Below are 17,198 nucleotides of genomic sequence, written 5' to 3'. Positions count from 1 at the left end.
AAATATAGTCTATTTCATTGTTGCTTTTTTTGTTTGGCGTGATCCACATCCACCTTCTTGCTGTCTTCTTTTTGTACCAGGTGTTTGCCACATACAGTTCTTTCGTTTCTGCCATCGCTGCCAGCCTTTCTCCTCTTTCTTTCCTTTCGCCACTGCTGTATCTCCCTATGTACTTTTCACCAGCTTTCCCTTGCCCTTGGCGTTGAAATCTCCTATCGTGACAGTGTCAGTATTGATCGAATTGGCCTTGTCAGCACTGGTTCTCCACTTTGAGGGTAACTCCCTCTCTTCATGTGTCAGTATAATAATGCCTCCATCTGTAATTTTCACTCCATGCATCTGAAGAAGTGTTTTTTTTACCCACGAAAGCTTATGCCCAAATAAATCTATTAGTCTTTAAGGTGCCACTGGACTCCTTGTTGTTTTTGTGGATACAGACTAACATGGCTACCCCCTGATACTTGGCACAATGGTGTGATGCTGATTTACTATAATGGAGCTATACCGATTTATAGCAGCTGAAAAACTGCATTATTTTTACAACATTCAGAAATGTGCATTTCACATGAGACATTGCAAGACATGGTTCCTGCTCTAAAGCATCTTCATTCTAAATTTTTGACTTAACAAAATGTGTATGGGTGAGTTGTGGGAAGGGATGGGGCAAAAAGAGGTGGTGTTTGCAATAATGCAATTACTTGATCACATCTCTTGGTGGTTCTGCCAATTTGCTGTTCTTGTTAAATACAGAAAGATAAAGAAAACACATGAATATTATTTACTCATTCATCAAAACTATTTTCCCATGTTATTTCTCCCCCCCACCCCACCCCCCACTGTTCCTCAGATATTCTTGTTAACTGCTGGAATTAGCCTACCTTGCTTGTCACCATGAAAGGTTTTCCTCCTTCCCCCCCCACCCCCCGCTGCTGGTGATGGCTTATCTTAAGTGATCACTCTCTAACACGGCTGCTACTATGAAACCTCTCCTTACAGTGTGTATGATAAACCCATTGTTTCATGTTCTCTGTGTGTGTGTTTGTATATAAATCTCCCCTCAGTTTTTTCCACCAAATGCATCCGATGAAGTGAGCTGTAGCTCACGAAAGCTTATGCTCTAATAAATTTGTTAGTCTCTAAGGTGCCACAAGTACTCCTTTTCTTTTTGCAAATACAGACTAACACGGCTGCTACTCTGAAACATGAAAAGGAAAGGCCCTAGTGTGTCCCAGAAGCCAAGTCAGATGGTTCATGGAAGTAAAAGTTTTTCTTCTGAACTAACACTGGGATAAAATTGGTCGACACTTCTAATTTGTGGAATGGAAGGTTAAAGTATTTTAGTGCTGAATCTTAGTGCAGCATTGTAAATCTGCAGTAGTGCCACTGAAATCAATGACAGTTATGGTAGATGTCTATGGGACAGCTACCAGTATGATACATATGTGACATTCATGATACATATGTGACAATGCTAAAAAGTTTGCCAACTTCTGAGAAGACCCAAGTCTGGAGTAGCACAGCAAAATAGTCTCTGGAAAGGAGTTCAGAAAGAATCATCTGTCTCTTATGCAGTAATGAGATGCCTTTTAAGTTTAATTGTTTTCCCCCATCCCCATCCTTCAGTTTTCTGATTTCTCCTTATTTTAATTTTCCTTTCTCTTCCTTCAGTTTATTTGTCTCATTTTGCCCTGTCATTCTTCCCACAAAACAGCTACAAAAAACAGTAACATGATGGTTATACAAGAATCCAGTCTAATTTATTTCTTCATTTGCTTATGTTTTATACAAAATTATTTTTTCCTTCAAAGTGTGAGGCAAGAAGGAGAAAATGTAGATTATTTGACCTTTAAAACACAGCCACATTACTATTTGTTCACTGTTACTAAAGTTGTAAGAGCACAATTGTAAAACAAGCAGTTTGCAATCTGTATGTATGGCACCGTTTAATATTTGTAGCGTTGGATAGAATGTTCCTTGGCTTAAATAGAAAAGGAGTACTTGTGGCACCTTAGAGACTAACAAATTTATTTGAGCATAAGCTTTTGTGAGCTATGCTCACTTCATTGGATGCATTCCTTAAATGTCCATCCCCTCTCATCTCCCCCCCTTTTTAATTTTAACTTTTTACATTAGTCTGGATTATTATACATAAACCACTTAGTTTTCTCCTTTTTCAGTAAAGTGTTCCTTTCTCTACTTCATCTCTTGTTCCACGCAATCCCAACCTCCACAATTTCTGTGAGTTCTATCTACCTTCCTATTATTAATTCTACCATACTATTGATCTTTCCCTCCCTTGTCCCTTCTGTTGTCTCTTCTCAAACACTTCCCTGTACTAAACACTTCCTTTTTTCTGTCATTTAAAAAACCTTCTTTATTTTTAAATGTTATCAAGTAGATTTAATGTACAGTAATAAACCAAACAAATATACTAATATACTCCAGTGCAGAGAGCCTACCCCAAAGCTCTAGCTATCACTTAAGCCAGGGGTTCCCAAACTTGGTTCGTGGCTTGTTCAGGGTAAGCCCCTGGTGGGCCGCGAGACACTTTGTTTACCTGAGCGTCCGCAGGCACGGCTGTTTGCAGCTCCCAGTGGCTGAGGTTCGCTGTTCCCGGCCAATGGGAGCTGCCAGAAGCGGTGCGGGCCAGGAATGGCGAACTGCAACCAGTGGGAGCTGCAAGCGGCCGTACCTGCGGACGCTCAGGTAAACAAAGCGTCTCGCGGCCCACCAGGGGCTTACCCTGAAAAAGCTGCGAACCAAGTTTGGGAACCCTTGACTTAAGCATAAATGTACTGTAAAGTGGATGTATACAGTTTGTGGGGGCCTAAGTCCTGAGGTAAATAGTGCCCTAAATTCATGACAAAATAGTAAAAATAGTAGTAGTTTGTTTTTGTATAGTGATCGGCTTTACAGGTGTTATTAATAGTAATCAGGTTTATTGTGGTAATGTCTAAGGGCCAACCAAGAATGGGGTCCCATTGTACTAGGCACTGCACACACACACTAAGAGCTAACTAGATAAGACAGACATGGTGGGGAAGGTGGTAGAACACACAAATAGAGTGAACAACGTAATGGCAGACAGCATGTTAGTTCAGTGACTTTTTAATTTGTGGATTTGTGTAGCAGGGAATAAGATAAATTGGGGGGAAAGGGTTAGGGGGAGAGGGCAGGGGAGAAGAGGGTAAGAGGTGCAGGTGTAGAATGAAGCTGAGGTGAAGAGAGGGTTAGAGCAAACAGCCTATAAGCATAGGGCAGAGAAAATCCAGTCAAAACTATAAAAAGTTCTCAATAGACTCATAGACTTTAAAGGTCGGAAGAGACCATCATGATCATCTAGTCTGACCTCCAGCGCACTGCAGGCTACAGAACCTAACCCACCCACTCCTCTAATAGATTGATAAACTCTGGCTGAGTTACTGAAGTCCTCAAATAATTATTTAAAGACTAACTTACAAAGAGAATCCACCATTTACTTCAGTTTAAACCAGCAAGTGATCCGGAGCTCATACCGCAGAAGAAGGCAACCTCCCCGTCCCCCGCCAAGGTCTCTGCCAGTCTGACTTGGGGAAATTCCTTACCGACTCCAAATATGGTGATCAGTTGATCTTTGATCATATTGGCAAGACCCACCAGCCACCCACAAGACACCTCGGAAAGAATTCTGTGTGGTAACTCAGAGCCCTCCCCATTTAATGCCCCATCTCCAGTCGTTGGGGATTTTTGCTACTAGCAGTCTGAGATGGGCCACATGCCATTGTACAAAAAAAAAAAAAAAGAAAAGGAGTACTTGTGAGACTAACAAATTTAGAGACTAACAAATTTATTTGAGCATAAGCTTTCGTGAGCTACAGCTCACTTCATCGGATGCGTTCAGGGGAAAATACAGTGGGGAGATTTATATACACACACAGAAAACATGAAACAATGGGTTTTATCATACACACTGTAAGGAGAGTGATCACTTAAGTTGAGCTATTACCAGCGGGGGGGGGGAAGGGAAGAAAACCTTTTGTGGTGATAATCAAGGTGGGCCATTTCCAGCAGTTAACAAGAACGTCTTAGGAACAGTGGGGGGTGAGATGGCGGCGGAGAAATAACACGGGGAAATAGTTTTACTTTGTGTAATGACCCATCCACTCCTAGTCTCTGTTCAAGCCTAAATTAATTGTATCCAGTTTGCAAATTAATTCCAATTCAGCAGTCTCTCGTTGGAGTCTGTTTTTGAAGTTTTTTTTGTTGAAGGATAGACACTCTCAGGTCTGTAATTGAGTGACCGGAGAGATTGAAGTGTTCTCGGACTGGTTTTTGAATGTTATAATTCTTGACGTCTGATTTGTGTCCATTTATTCTTTTATGTAGAGACTGTCCAGTTTGACCAATGTACATGGCAGAGGGGCATTGCTGGCACATGATGGCATATATCACATTGGTAGATGCGCAGGTGAATGAGCCTCTGATAGTGTGGCTGATGTGATTATGCCCTATGATGGTGTCCCCTGACTACTAGTGTCCATCTAGCAGTCTCGGATGATGACCTAGCACATTAAATATATGCAGAATGCAGGTAAAACAGAGCAGGAGACATACAATTCTTCCCCAAGGAGTTCAGTCACATTTAATTAACACATTATTTTTTAATGTGTATCATCAGCATGGAAGCGTGTCTTGTGGAATAGTGGCCAAAACATAGAAGGGGCATACAAACGTTTAGCATATTTGGCATGTAAATACCTTTCAACGCCGGCTACAAAAGTGCCATGTGAATGCCTGTTCTCACTTTCAGGTGACATTGTAAATAAGAAGCAGACAGCAGTATCTCCCATCAATGTAAACAAACTTGTTTTTCTTAGCAATTAGCAGAATAAGCAGTAGGACTGAGTGGGATTGTAGGCGCTAAAGTTTTACGCTGTTTTGTTTTTGAATGCAGTTATGTAAAAAAAATCTGCGTTTGTAAGTTACACTTTCAGGATAGAGATTGCACTTCAGTACTTTTATGAGGTGAATTGAAAAAATACTATTTCTTTATCATTTTAACAGTGCAAATATTTGTAATAAAAATAGTATTAAGTGAGTACTGTGCACTTTGTATTGTGTTGTAATTAAAATCAATATTGAAAATGTAGAAAAACATCAAAAATATTTAATACATTTCAATTGGTATTCTATTGTTATAAGTGCGATTAATTGCAATTAATTGAGTTAATTGCGTGAGTTAACGGTGATTAATTGACAGCCCTAGTTTAGATGTAAAGGTTACTTACAAAATAGAGCTGAGAGGAAGGGAGACTTTTTGCACTCTTGCCGTTTTGTGATGTATGAATAAGACCTGAACGGGTTTTTTTTTTTTTTGGAGATGGTGGGGGTGGTTCTGCTTCTCTTGTTTTAAATATAAAGAATTTCAAACCTACTTTTCACTGGTTTGTTGGGGGGTGTCTCAGAAATTTGGACTTAACTGAAGAGGGTCTTTGGGGGACTTAAGGGAGATTTCCCCTTAGTTGTTTTAGTTAAATAGGTAATAACAAAACAAACAAGAAAGCAGTCCTAAAAATCTGAGAGAGCTCATTTCCCCTCTCAGTCAAGTTTCACTAGCTTAGTACTTGGGATGTCTTAATCTTGCTAGGTTTTTAGTCTTCAGTATAGACATGACCGGAATTTCAAATTCAAAAATAAGCAGCACACCCTCCTCTCCCAGCCTTTTTTTTTTTTTAATGCAGAGTCTTTCAGTCCTTCTTTATATTTCATAAGAGAGCAAAAAGGGCACAAACCCAATTTACTTTCCCCTTTTGTAGGTCACTTTAAGAATTAAGAGTTGGCTGTGCATACAGTCCATAGAAAAAGAGTTCCAACATATCTGAGCCTAAGGAGGAAAAGTATGCGGTTTAACCGAGGGAAATGATAGTGGATGAAAGGACAAATCAGAAGCTGAACACCCAATTACAAGTGAGGGGCATAAATGAAAGCACCACCCTGTAAATACAACAAAGCTGGGATCTGAAAAGCTTTGTTAATAAAATATAGACTCAATTTTCAGTTCTAGTGATAACCAGTCCAGCCACCTAAATAAAAGCATAACATGAGTGCTAAGAGGATAACATTCTGCTACTCATTTGATGTGTTATCTAGATGGCTAATAAAAAGTAGGCTATTACAGTAAGCTAGCCTGGGAATAAATAAATCATAAAGTGTAGACATACATTTTGATCTCTGCTGAACTTGCTGATTTCTAGAGAGATTAAATAGATAAAATCTAATATATCCAGGATGGACAGGGAAATATATGGACTCAAAAGAGACTTTGGAATTTTTCAGAGTTGAAGCAGTATTTTTAAGTGGGAGTAACTGATCTCAAATACAGGAACTAGTATGGCATAAAATAATCCGTTTATTCCCTGCTAAAGCCTCCATTTCCTCCCTGGGTGAATTTATCTACATTACATGAAATATTCTTGGATAGGCAACCTAAATAAATCTTTAAAAAGAAATAAAAATCTGCATGTGATTAACAGATACATGATGATGATCAAAACCATGTCATATAAGAAGGGGTCCAGTAGGCTGTAGATATACAGAAACTGTAAACAATAGGCCCCAAACTAAGCCCTGCAAATGCCTATGGTTCATGAGATCAAGGGAACATTTCCCCAGAAAGAACAAGAGTGAACTATTTGAAATATGTAAGACAATGCGAGATCCTGAATACCAAACAGCCAGGGCACAACAAGGGTATGAATGCATAGCATTAAATATGGAGAATACGTTCTAACAAAATTAAAATGACACTATTATAGTCATGGAAAATGACATCAAAATCCCTACAGAACATCTGGAATTATTTAGCTAACAAGAAGTTCCTTAAAAAAGACTCCGAATTAGAGCTGTGTGAACAACAGATTTTTTTGGTTCAGTGACCAACCCAAAAATGTAATAAATAAATAAATAGTTTGTTTTGGATTGATTTAAAATGAAAAATCTTCTGAATTTTTTTGTCATCTAAAAAAGTAAAATCTCACTTTGGGTTGAATGCAGTGTTATGCTTTTCCTGAAATGAAATGCTTTGTTTCATTTTTTGAGGTTTTTACTTTCTAAAATGAAATAAAGTAAAATTCAGAACAAATTTTGAATCAGAATTGAAGTGTTTCATTTCACAGATGTCAAAATGAAACATTTTGACTTTTCCAGATTACTTTGGGGAGTTTTTGACTGAAACAATTTGGCAAATTTGATAAAAATTTACAAAATATTTGTCAATCCAAATCTGCAATTTTGAAGTACAGTTTAGTCTGAAAATTTTTGCCTAGTTAGCTCTAGTTATAAATAGATCACTGTTCTATTTTTAATTTTTAAAATTCATTTATTTTAGCTGTGTTGGATACCCTAAGAGCTCCATCTTGTTTTCTGAGGCAATAGTACTCTTACCCCGTACACTTCATGGGGCTCACATTTCTAAGCAGTGAAGTGGACAGTTCCAAATGACCTTTCAGTAAATCAGTTTCCATTGAATCATCAGCCCTAAACACAAACTGATATTTGTCAAATTAGTAATGTGTCTGTTATATTGGTTCTGTGCCACAGTAACTCCATTGAAGAAGACGGAATTATACCACCATAAAATCAACATAAAGTAGAGCATCACCTAAAGATATGGCAAAATCTGGCTGATAACATACTCAGTGGGTTAGGGAATGGGGAAGAGATGAATCATTCAAACTCATTCGCCTTTTACAACACTGATTTGAATGCTGTGCACCTCATCTAGTGACTGTTAGGTGTGAGTTGGTGACTTCAGTTCAGTTCCTAAAACACAGGTGTCAATGTTTCAAACAACGTCATCACAAAGTGACTCCATTTGTAGCAGTCTCAGTTGAGATTCCAAATATGAAATCTGAGACTCATATCCTTGCAAACTCCCTTCATTTCCAGATGAAGTACACTGGGGAAATTTGCACTGGATAAACTTCCAATTTCCAGTGCTAGTTGAGACAGCACCTTTCAGAAGTTGTAAATTCAATTATCACCATAAATGAGGACAGCACAGTAAATATGTAGCCACAAACAGGAGCAAAGAATGAGTAAAAATAAATAAATAAATAAACTTGAATCCCACAGAATATTTCTCCAGGGTAGGATAATCAAAGTATAACATAACAACTCTGGGTGGGTATTGGTAATAGGGATTGAACTCATCACCTCTGAATCTAAAAGTATGAGCCTCTACTGACAGAGTTAAAAACATCCAGCTCTTGATAGTTTACAGGCTGTAGCAGACTCACAAATCTCTGTGGTTCATACGGTACAAAGGCACAGAGAGCCCCATGGTGCATGTGTGGGAAACTAAAGCACACTAAAAATAATCCCAACTATATGATATGTCATGTTCTCTTTGTACTTTACAAAGTGGTTTCAGCACTCATAATTATGAATTAAAGTCTGTGATGTTAATTTTTATTGATGAATCTTTCTTTATTTTTGGTTTCAGAGGAAGAATTTGTCCCTTTTCTTCAGCATTGGTTTATTGACTTTCTGGGGGACTGCACTGCTGGGTGTCCGCTTGTACTGGATGGGCAACAAGCCACCAAGTTTTTCCAACTCTGACAACCCTGCAGCTGACTCAGACAGTTTTCTTGCACGCACTCTGACCTTTTTTTACTTACCGACCAAGAACCTCTGGCTGTTGCTGTGCCCGGACACCCTCAGCTTTGATTGGTCTATGGATGCTGTGCCTCTTCTTAAAACAGCCAGTGACTGGAGGAATCTACACACTGTGGCCTTCTATGCTGGACTCCTCCTCCTCATCTACTCTAGCTTGAAGAGTTCCAGCAATAAGAGAGAATGCAATGGGAAAACTGTAATGAATGGCAAGCAGAATACTAATGGGCATAGCTGCCACTCAGACATGGAGTACAAGAGTTTGGAGCTGAAGTCCAACTTTGCCTCAAAAGAAGAGAATGGCATAAAAAAACATGTAATCCAGAGACCTCAGCTTCCTTCAACTGAGAACATTGTACTTCTGTCTCTGTCTTTGTTAATAGTGCCCTTTGTTCCTGCCACAAACCTATTTTTCTATGTAGGCTTTGTAATAGCAGAGCGTGTACTCTATATTCCTAGTATGGGCTTCTGCCTGCTGATTACAGTGGGTGCCAGGTCCCTTTATGTCAAAGCCCAAAAGCGCTTTCTGAAGAACTTGATTTTTTATGCCACTGCTGCATTAATTCTTTTCTATGGACTCAAGACTGTTGTCAGGAATGGGGACTGGCAGAATGAGGAGATGCTGTATAGGTCAGGGATAAAAGTAAACCCGGCGAAAGGTAATACGCTTCCCATGGTGAATGTTTTGTTCCTGCCTGTCTGTGACTGTCTTTTCTTTCTAGGTTTATCAGCTGTGTTTAGAGAAGATACATTTCAGAAATGTATATTAGGTGCAGTAATGCACACGTTGGTTCAGGAAAAACAAGGCAAAGCAGGAATCATTTTGATTAGGTATCACAGATTTGATATTAACTTGCAGAAAATTGGGGGAAAAAACAAGGTAAGAAGATACTTTATTTAATAATCTGTGTTCTGCTTTTTGGAATTAAAGATGAAACATTGGCATTACAGACTCTGCCCAGTAATTTCCATTACCTGGTATCTGTTTTCCCTGATAGACCTCCTTTAGTGACTTTGCTATTGGATATGAACAGGAAATATGAGAAATAATCAAAGAGAACTTGAGGGAAGCTCTGCTTTTAAATTCAAAGGATGTAGGTAACACTGATATCACGTAACAAAGCTGGGTTTGGGTTATTCAAACTGGCAGGTGACTGTAGCCCATATTTCCAAGCACTATGCAGGGTTTTAGCCAAACAGGCGTGCCTTAATGTGTTAATGCAGTAAAGGCATTATGTGAGAGACAAGATGGGTGAGGTAACACCTTTTATTATGCCAGCTTCTGTTGGTGAAAGAGACAAGCTTTCAAGCTTACAGTCAGTTCTTCTTCAGCTCTGAGTAAGCTAAAAACCTTGCGTCTCTGACCTAAAGAAGTTTGTCCAATGTATTACCTCACCCATCTTGTGTCTCTAATATCTTGGACCAACACGACTACAATGATACTGCGTTAAAGCATGTGTCAGATATTTGAAGTGTCCCAGGGCGCAGACTCACCGGTGGTGCCTCCTTCTTGTTGTCCTTGGGAATTAGTGTTCCAGCCTCCAGAGCGCCCTCTTCAGGCTGGTGTCTGACCTTACTACTGGCTCCCGCGCCTCCTGCTCGTTGTCCTTGGAAATTAGCGTTCCAGCGTCCGGAGCGCCCTCTTCAGGCCGGTGTCTGGCCTTACTGCTGGCTCCCGTGTCCCTCCCAGGACCCCAGTGCTCTTTTCACTGGGTGCTGCCTCCTGGCAGTACCCCACAGTTCTGGGTCTCCCACTCCCAGGGGAACCCCCCACCCACTCTCCCTACCTCGCCTCAGTCATAGGCTCCTGCCAGTCACCAGCTAGCCCCCGCACCCTAGGGCAGACTGCAGTATGAGCCACTCATCACAGGCAAGGTTGGGTTTGGACCTACTGCCTCTGCCTACCCATGGCTGCCCCTGCAACCCCCATACCTAATAGACCTTACTAGGCCTGCAGCCTGAGGCTTTCCCAGGCCGGAGCTCCCAGGCTTGCTTGGCCTTTCCCCAGCCCTGCTCCAAACTAGGTCCTTTATTCAGGTCTCTGCAGCCAGGTCCCTCCCTCTCAGAGCTAGAGAGAGAGTCTTCTGGGTCTCTAGCCCACAGCCTTTATAGAGCCTCCTGGGCCCTGGCTGCTTCCCCAATCAGCACTGCTGCCTTCCTTCTACAACAACCCTCTCCCAGGGTTATCTGAAACCCCTCTGGGCCCGAGCGGGTGTCCATCCCGCTACATAAAGCAATAGAAAAGTACCTCACATTAAGCCTGCTTTATTTACAGGCCAATGGAAATAGAAGGGGTCTATTGATTGATTTTTATGTGTGTTATGAAAAAAACTAAACAGCATTTTAACTTTTTTCACTTAGTAGTGTCCTAGAGTACTCTGCTCAACAGCTCATCACATGATGCTGAATCAGTAGTTGATGCTGACCAACCTGTGCTTTGGGTAAGAGCAGGGGTGGGCAAACTTTTTGGCCTGAGGGCTACATCGGATTTCCAAAATTGTATGGAGGGCCGGTTAGTGGGGGCTGTGCCTCCCCAAACAGCCAGTCATGGCCCGACTTGCAACCCCTATCCAATCCCCCCCTGCTTCTTGCCTCCTGATGGCCCCCCTCTGGGACTCCTGCCCCATCCAACCACCCCTTCTCCCCTTCCCCTTACCACCCCCGGAACCCCTGCCCCTGACTGCCCCCCCTCCGCCCCATCTGACCCCCCTCTCCTTCCTGACTGTCCCCTGGGACACCTGCCCCCCATTCAACCCCCCTGTTCCCCGCCCCTGACTGCTCTGACCCCATCAACACCCCCTTGATCACCCCCGCAAACTCCATTGCCCTCTGACCAATCCCCCCTGCCCCCTTACCGCGCTGCCTGGAGCGCCCGTGGCTGGTGGTGCGACAGCTGAGCCACCCAGCTGGAGCCAGCCACACCACCGCGCAGCACAGACCACTGGGTCAGGCTGGGCTCTGCAGCTGCGCTGCCCCGCCCCAGGAGCTCGCAGCCCCACCGTCCACAGCATTGCGCCAGCAGAGCAGTGAGCTGAGGTGCGGGGCGGGGGGGGAAACACAGCAGGGAAGGGGCCGGGCAGGAGGGTCCCATGTGCCGGATGTGGCCCGTGGGCCTCAGTTTTCCCACCTCTGAGTAAGATAATAGTACAGTGTAGCTACTATGATAATAAATGGTAAATGCAGATGTCAGTGTAAGCTGAAAGTCAAGGAGGGAGAATAAAAGCAGTGTGACTTACAGATAATATGCCTTAAAAAACAGTATTTAAGTTACTTGTCATTTGTCAGCCTAATTTTCTAATGTTTTCTTCATATTTCTGTAGCCTGGGAGTAAAATATATAAAGTTATACAGTAAGTGATTTTGTGTTAATAGTGTCAATGACAAGCGCATCCCATTTTCTAACTTTATTTTGCAAAACTGATTCATAGATGCAACAGACATTGAAGAAAATTAAGGAGGTGAATAGCCAGATAGTAAATAATCCTCATTGCAGTGCACATACATTCCAGTGTTCTGGTTGTCAATATAAGATTCACAGCAAAGATTAGTCTTCCTTGAAAAGAAAAGACGACGTCCTCATTTGACAAGGTGATTTCCGATGCTCTTATATCTCACTGTTAGTTCTGTCCCTAATGGAGGTTCCCTAAAGGTCAGTGATTGTGTAGTAGCTATCCCTTAGTCTTGGACTAGTTTCTCTGATGTGGTTTTCCTTGCCACTCTTAAGTGCTGCTCCAATGAGAAGCTTGGTTGGTAGAGGTGGTGCCTAGAAATGGTGCATTAGGCAGTTCCCGAAGACAAACTATGCTAATTTTATTATTCACCTTTATACCGGGGTATAGACATTTAGAGTATGTCTGTACTACAGCTGGTGGCTTGCCTCCTGGCCTGGCTAGAAAGACTCATGCTAGACCCGCTCAAGCTAGAGCACAAAAATAGCAGTGTGGATGTTTCAGCATGGACAGCAGCTCAAACTAACTGCCCGAGTCCAAGTCCTCCCAAACCCTTTGATCCGAGCTCAGGTGGCTAGCCTGAGCTTCCACAAGACCCATGCTACTTTTTTTAGGTGCTATCTTGAGCATGAGTCTGTCTGTTCAGGCCAGGACTTATCCTCTGAGATTTAAGCCGATATGACTACCTGGTTTCTAACCTTACAAGGAGACTGCATTTTCACATATTTTAGAAGATGTTAGGAGACAGTTCATCAATTTAGTAATATAGACATGGTGGAACTGATTGGAAGTCTCCTTAAAATAGCCATGTTCTGAATATTTACTAGTCCATATGTGTCATAAATCATATCATTTACTGAAAACTCCCAGAAACTATGCCATATTGCCCAGGCTCTGTTCATTGTACTGGAAAATTCCCAGACTGTCCCAGTCTTCGAGTATTCTAATTTATTTGATATTTCTCATGCTATTCAGGCAATCATGACTGGGCTGGACTGCCGACCCAAAGAATTCAACAACCCAAAGAGATCAACAATCCAAACTCCTTCCCATTATTTAATGACTAACATAAAATATGATTTATTATTGCCTGTCCCCTGATATTTTTTTAAAAAACCATTAGGACAAAATATGATATTCAAATTGAAAGAGACAAACAAATGTGGTGGTGGTGATAGAGGAGTCCCTTCTTTCTCTCCTGGCTGCTGGAAAGAACATACCACTTAATCTCCTTTCCCATAGTCAGACCATCACTATCCCTCTTCTTCCTCAACTCCAATAGCTTTGGTTTGCAAAGAAATATTTTTCTAGGACATTCTACCATCTTTCCCCCTCTGCCTCTGTATAGATCACCTGAACACTGTCTTGTATCTCAGGCTAATAAGGGAACAGGAATCATTAAAAAGACTGTTCCTGAGAGGACTGACAAAATAGACGGAGGCCCTGCAAAGAGAGCTTTTGCTACAGACTGATGTTACTAAAGCTGTTCCTTTTTCTGCCATCATTGGGTTTTGAGACAAAGTCTTTCAGTCTGCCCCTTTTGCCCCACCATTGAAGAGAGAAGAGAATGTCAGTGACATTCTGCGTGACCTCTTCCCACCCTCTCTGGCACTCCTTTTCTCTATGGGTTCTTGTTGCAAGCAAAGCAAGTAGAATTCTATCTCGGGGTAGAGTGGGTGTGAAAGCTCCCACTCTTCCAGGCTGCAGCAAACTTACCATGATTTACAGTTGTTCCATACTGTTCTTGTCAATCATGGACAGTATGAAAAAGGCAGGTAAAGGCCTGGTCCACTTTTCTACTTGTCTCCCTTATCTCCCCCCCCCCCCCAAATGCCCCAGAAGAATCAAGTGATTGGAATCTTCTAAGGTTGCCTTAAAGCCATCACACACACCGTCCATTCTGTTTGACCCAGTGTACAGCAGGTATCTGCCAGTCATTAGCTGATGGAATTGATGTGTGGTTTTGGGATTCCTTATCTGCATCAGTTAGCATGTTTGTTCGTTTGCCATTTTGATAGAAGCAGTGGCTTTTTCATAACTAGTGTTTTATATAACTCCAAGATGAGCTGAGTCTTGCCTCATTTTTGTTTGTCAGGACTCGGGAGGAAAATGGACAAGATTGATTTTTGTAGTTTATGGATTCTGAAATGGCGGTATATTTGTCGACAACAGGGAGGGATGGGAGAAATGTCTCTCTGTGACTACCTTCAACTTAATGAGCAATTTAACTAAGCAGTGGTTCCCCTCACTTGAATTAAGCTTTTTTTTTTTTTCCTTTCTAAGTTTTAAAAATTCTGACCATATTTACCAGGTCTGCTGAAAGTTGACAGTCACTGTCTCTCTGTGGTACCAATTACTCTGAATTTAATATAAAATTATAATTATACAGAAAATTATTGTACTCATGGTGTCTTATTGTTATCTCTAGTTTTACTATGTAGTCCCAATAGCTGGTTTCATGCAGCAGATTTTTTTCTGTGAAATGCTATCATTTTGAACTTTAGGGAATAACTCAACTAATTTGGATGTTCAGATATGACTTCTGATGAAGTGGATAACCTCAAAATAGTAAATAAATAATTAAAAACTATAATTGAAAGAGGGTTGGGTATTTACTGTAATGCAGATCGGTTCTTTATTTGGCTATGTTCACTGCTTTTGCTGCCATTTTTAGCTTTAGACCTGTAAATTATTGTTGATGCAGCTCCTTAACTTGTTAGAGCTGATTGACCAAACTGATGATATGGAATGCACTTAAGCTAGTGCTTAAAGTTAAGCACGTGAATAAATCCCATTGATGTTAATGGAACAGTATGTGCTCAAATCCCACTGGATTCAATGGGACTTCAGTGTGTGCTTCAGTTCTTCCCTGAATCAGGGCTTCAGAACATCCTTGATTTAGAACTAGTGTTACCCTTTACATGCACTGCCATTGCCTGGTCTATCAGTTCTTATGTTATTCTGTGGAATCAGTAAGTCAGGAGCACAGCCAGCAGCAGAGCCACTATGTGTTAGCTCTAACTGGTGTGTGAAAAGTTATTGGGCACAGAAAGTCTAAGCCTAACTATGCTTTGTCCCCCCTCTTTCCAGTCTTGATCTTAAGAGGTTGCCTTGTGATTCCAACAGGTAGTAAGAAAACTTTCTATAACAGAAGACTGAAAGAGTTAAAGAAATTTCCTTCTCTGGACAGCATAGGCTTTTTCCAGCAGGATGAATCACTTGTCATTATATTCATGCCTGTACGAAGATTTTAAAACTAGTCCAATTATTTTTGGATTTTGCATTTGCCATCCTTTGCTAAAATAGTATTCAGCTTTGGTCATTTCTGACCTATTTCTAACTTTCTTCACAACTGTGGTGGGTTTATTTTAGAAGATTGCCTGCTATGGCTTTGAGCTGGTAAGGAGCAGCTGTATAAAATGTATATGAATGTCAAGATCTGAGTGCAAAGCAGATCAGTGGCATAGCTAAGTACAGTGGTTGTTGTATGATCATTTAATGGTTTGTGTTTTGTTTTTTGTTTTTACATTTGCAGGAAAACATGGTACTTGCATGATTGTATATATATTTTAAAAGTCTATTTGTGGTTTAATTAACTTACTACTAACATCTCTGTTTTACCTGAAGGAATTCGTAGAATCTTTCTTTAGGATTCAGTTTATTTTGCATCATTTGTTTACTTTTTTCCTCCCTCTGTTTGAACAATGAAAGCCTATGAACCTTGCTCCATTTTTTTAAATAGCAGGTTTCATTTTATGGTTATCCAGGTGTTGCACAATCGGTAACGTTAAATTCCTCTCTAGTTTCCCATTACAAATGCAGTGGGAGAATGTCTTTGTTTAAAGATTGTTTTAGTAGGTATTATGAACAAAAAAAACCCCCATCTCACAGACAAATGTCTGTTTATATTTTGAGACCTATAAATACTTAACGTGATTCCAGCAAAATTAAAGATTGAGCTCCAATGTGAATTGACAGAGTATCTATCGGTACCTGTAATAAGTGTTTTGTATGCCATGGCTCCAAAGGCTGTGAACACATTGATAGAAGTGAATGCCATAAGTTGTTTCCATCTGATCTGACAGCCTGTTCTGATTGGCTTTATCTGTGTAGGAAAATGACCAGTGGCAGACCATTTTTGTCATCAGTGGGTTCCTTCTCTCTTCCCTACCCATTCAATGGGCACTGAAAATGTAATAACTGATAGGGTAAATGGGACAAAACAGTTTTCAGCACCTTTGTAGTAAACAATGTGGTCTCAGTCATGGGTACTGCAAAGCAGCCAGGCTTACTGCGAGGGGAAAGGATGGAACAAACTGAGATTGTGCAACAGTTAAACCTTTTCCCTGCTAGTCAATTGAGGAAAAGGAGAAGGCCCACTGATAACAATAGTTTTCGGCAATGTGTCTTTCTCCTGGTATAGACAGAGTCACTGTTAACAATTGAAACTTTGCCAACAATGGGCTAGGAATCTCTTGAAACAGCTCTATGGCTTTGTTTTCAATAGCTAAGGGTCCTGCACATTCCACTGTTGCTCTATGAAGAACAAGCCTTGTTGCATACCATACATTCTGTTTGCATTCCCAATGAATTGCAGCATAATGTAGTGTGTTTGAGTTGGCAACCAAACGGCACTTTTGTATCATGGGCATTTGGAATATACTTTGCCCATTTTGTACATATGAATATTGCACCATTTAACATTCTTCATATGTCTCACTCACTATTAAAAATGTTAACTTCTGTCAGTCACAGCATCAGCAGTTTTGTCGTGTTCCTCTGATATTTCCTTTATACTCACCAATAATGACAGCACTTTAAAGATATGTCTACACTTACGGCAGCGTATAGAGTACAGACAAAGCACGTCAACCTAGCATGGCAGTGAGGCGCTGCTTAGGCAAGTAGAGTTCAGACAAACCGAACCTTCGGGTATGTACCTTTCCTCACCACAGGGAGCTTCTGGATCCTTTCCCTGGTGCAGGGAAAGGCTCTGGTCCTGGTGAGGCAGAGTGGAAAGGCTAAGGTAGCTCCCTGCTGCCATAGTCTTTCCCCGCTGGAGATAAAAGCTCCAGCAGTGGGGAAAGCTGGGCGAGTG

At 41.2% G+C, this 17,198-nt stretch overlaps 1 protein-coding gene across 3 annotated transcripts in view; it reads left to right on the top strand.

Moving 5' to 3' along the window:
• Nucleotides 1–17,198, top strand: part of TMTC2 (transmembrane O-mannosyltransferase targeting cadherins 2) — a 369,071-nt gene that overhangs the window by 201,351 nt on the left and 150,522 nt on the right. For all 3 annotated transcript variants that reach the window (XM_038383409.2, XM_038383382.2, XM_043492681.1), the window contains exon 3: nt 8,483–9,311. In XM_038383409.2, the coding sequence (XP_038239337.2) occupies nt 8,483–9,311 (829 nt within the window). The remainder of the gene's footprint in view (nt 1–8,482; nt 9,312–17,198) is intronic.

Source organism: Dermochelys coriacea, chromosome 1, assembly GCF_009764565.3.
Source record: "Dermochelys coriacea isolate rDerCor1 chromosome 1, rDerCor1.pri.v4, whole genome shotgun sequence".
NCBI lineage: Eukaryota > Metazoa > Chordata > Testudines > Dermochelyidae > Dermochelys > Dermochelys coriacea.
Note: the sequence above shows the minus strand (reverse complement) of the source record. Positions and strands in the feature narration are given on the sequence as shown.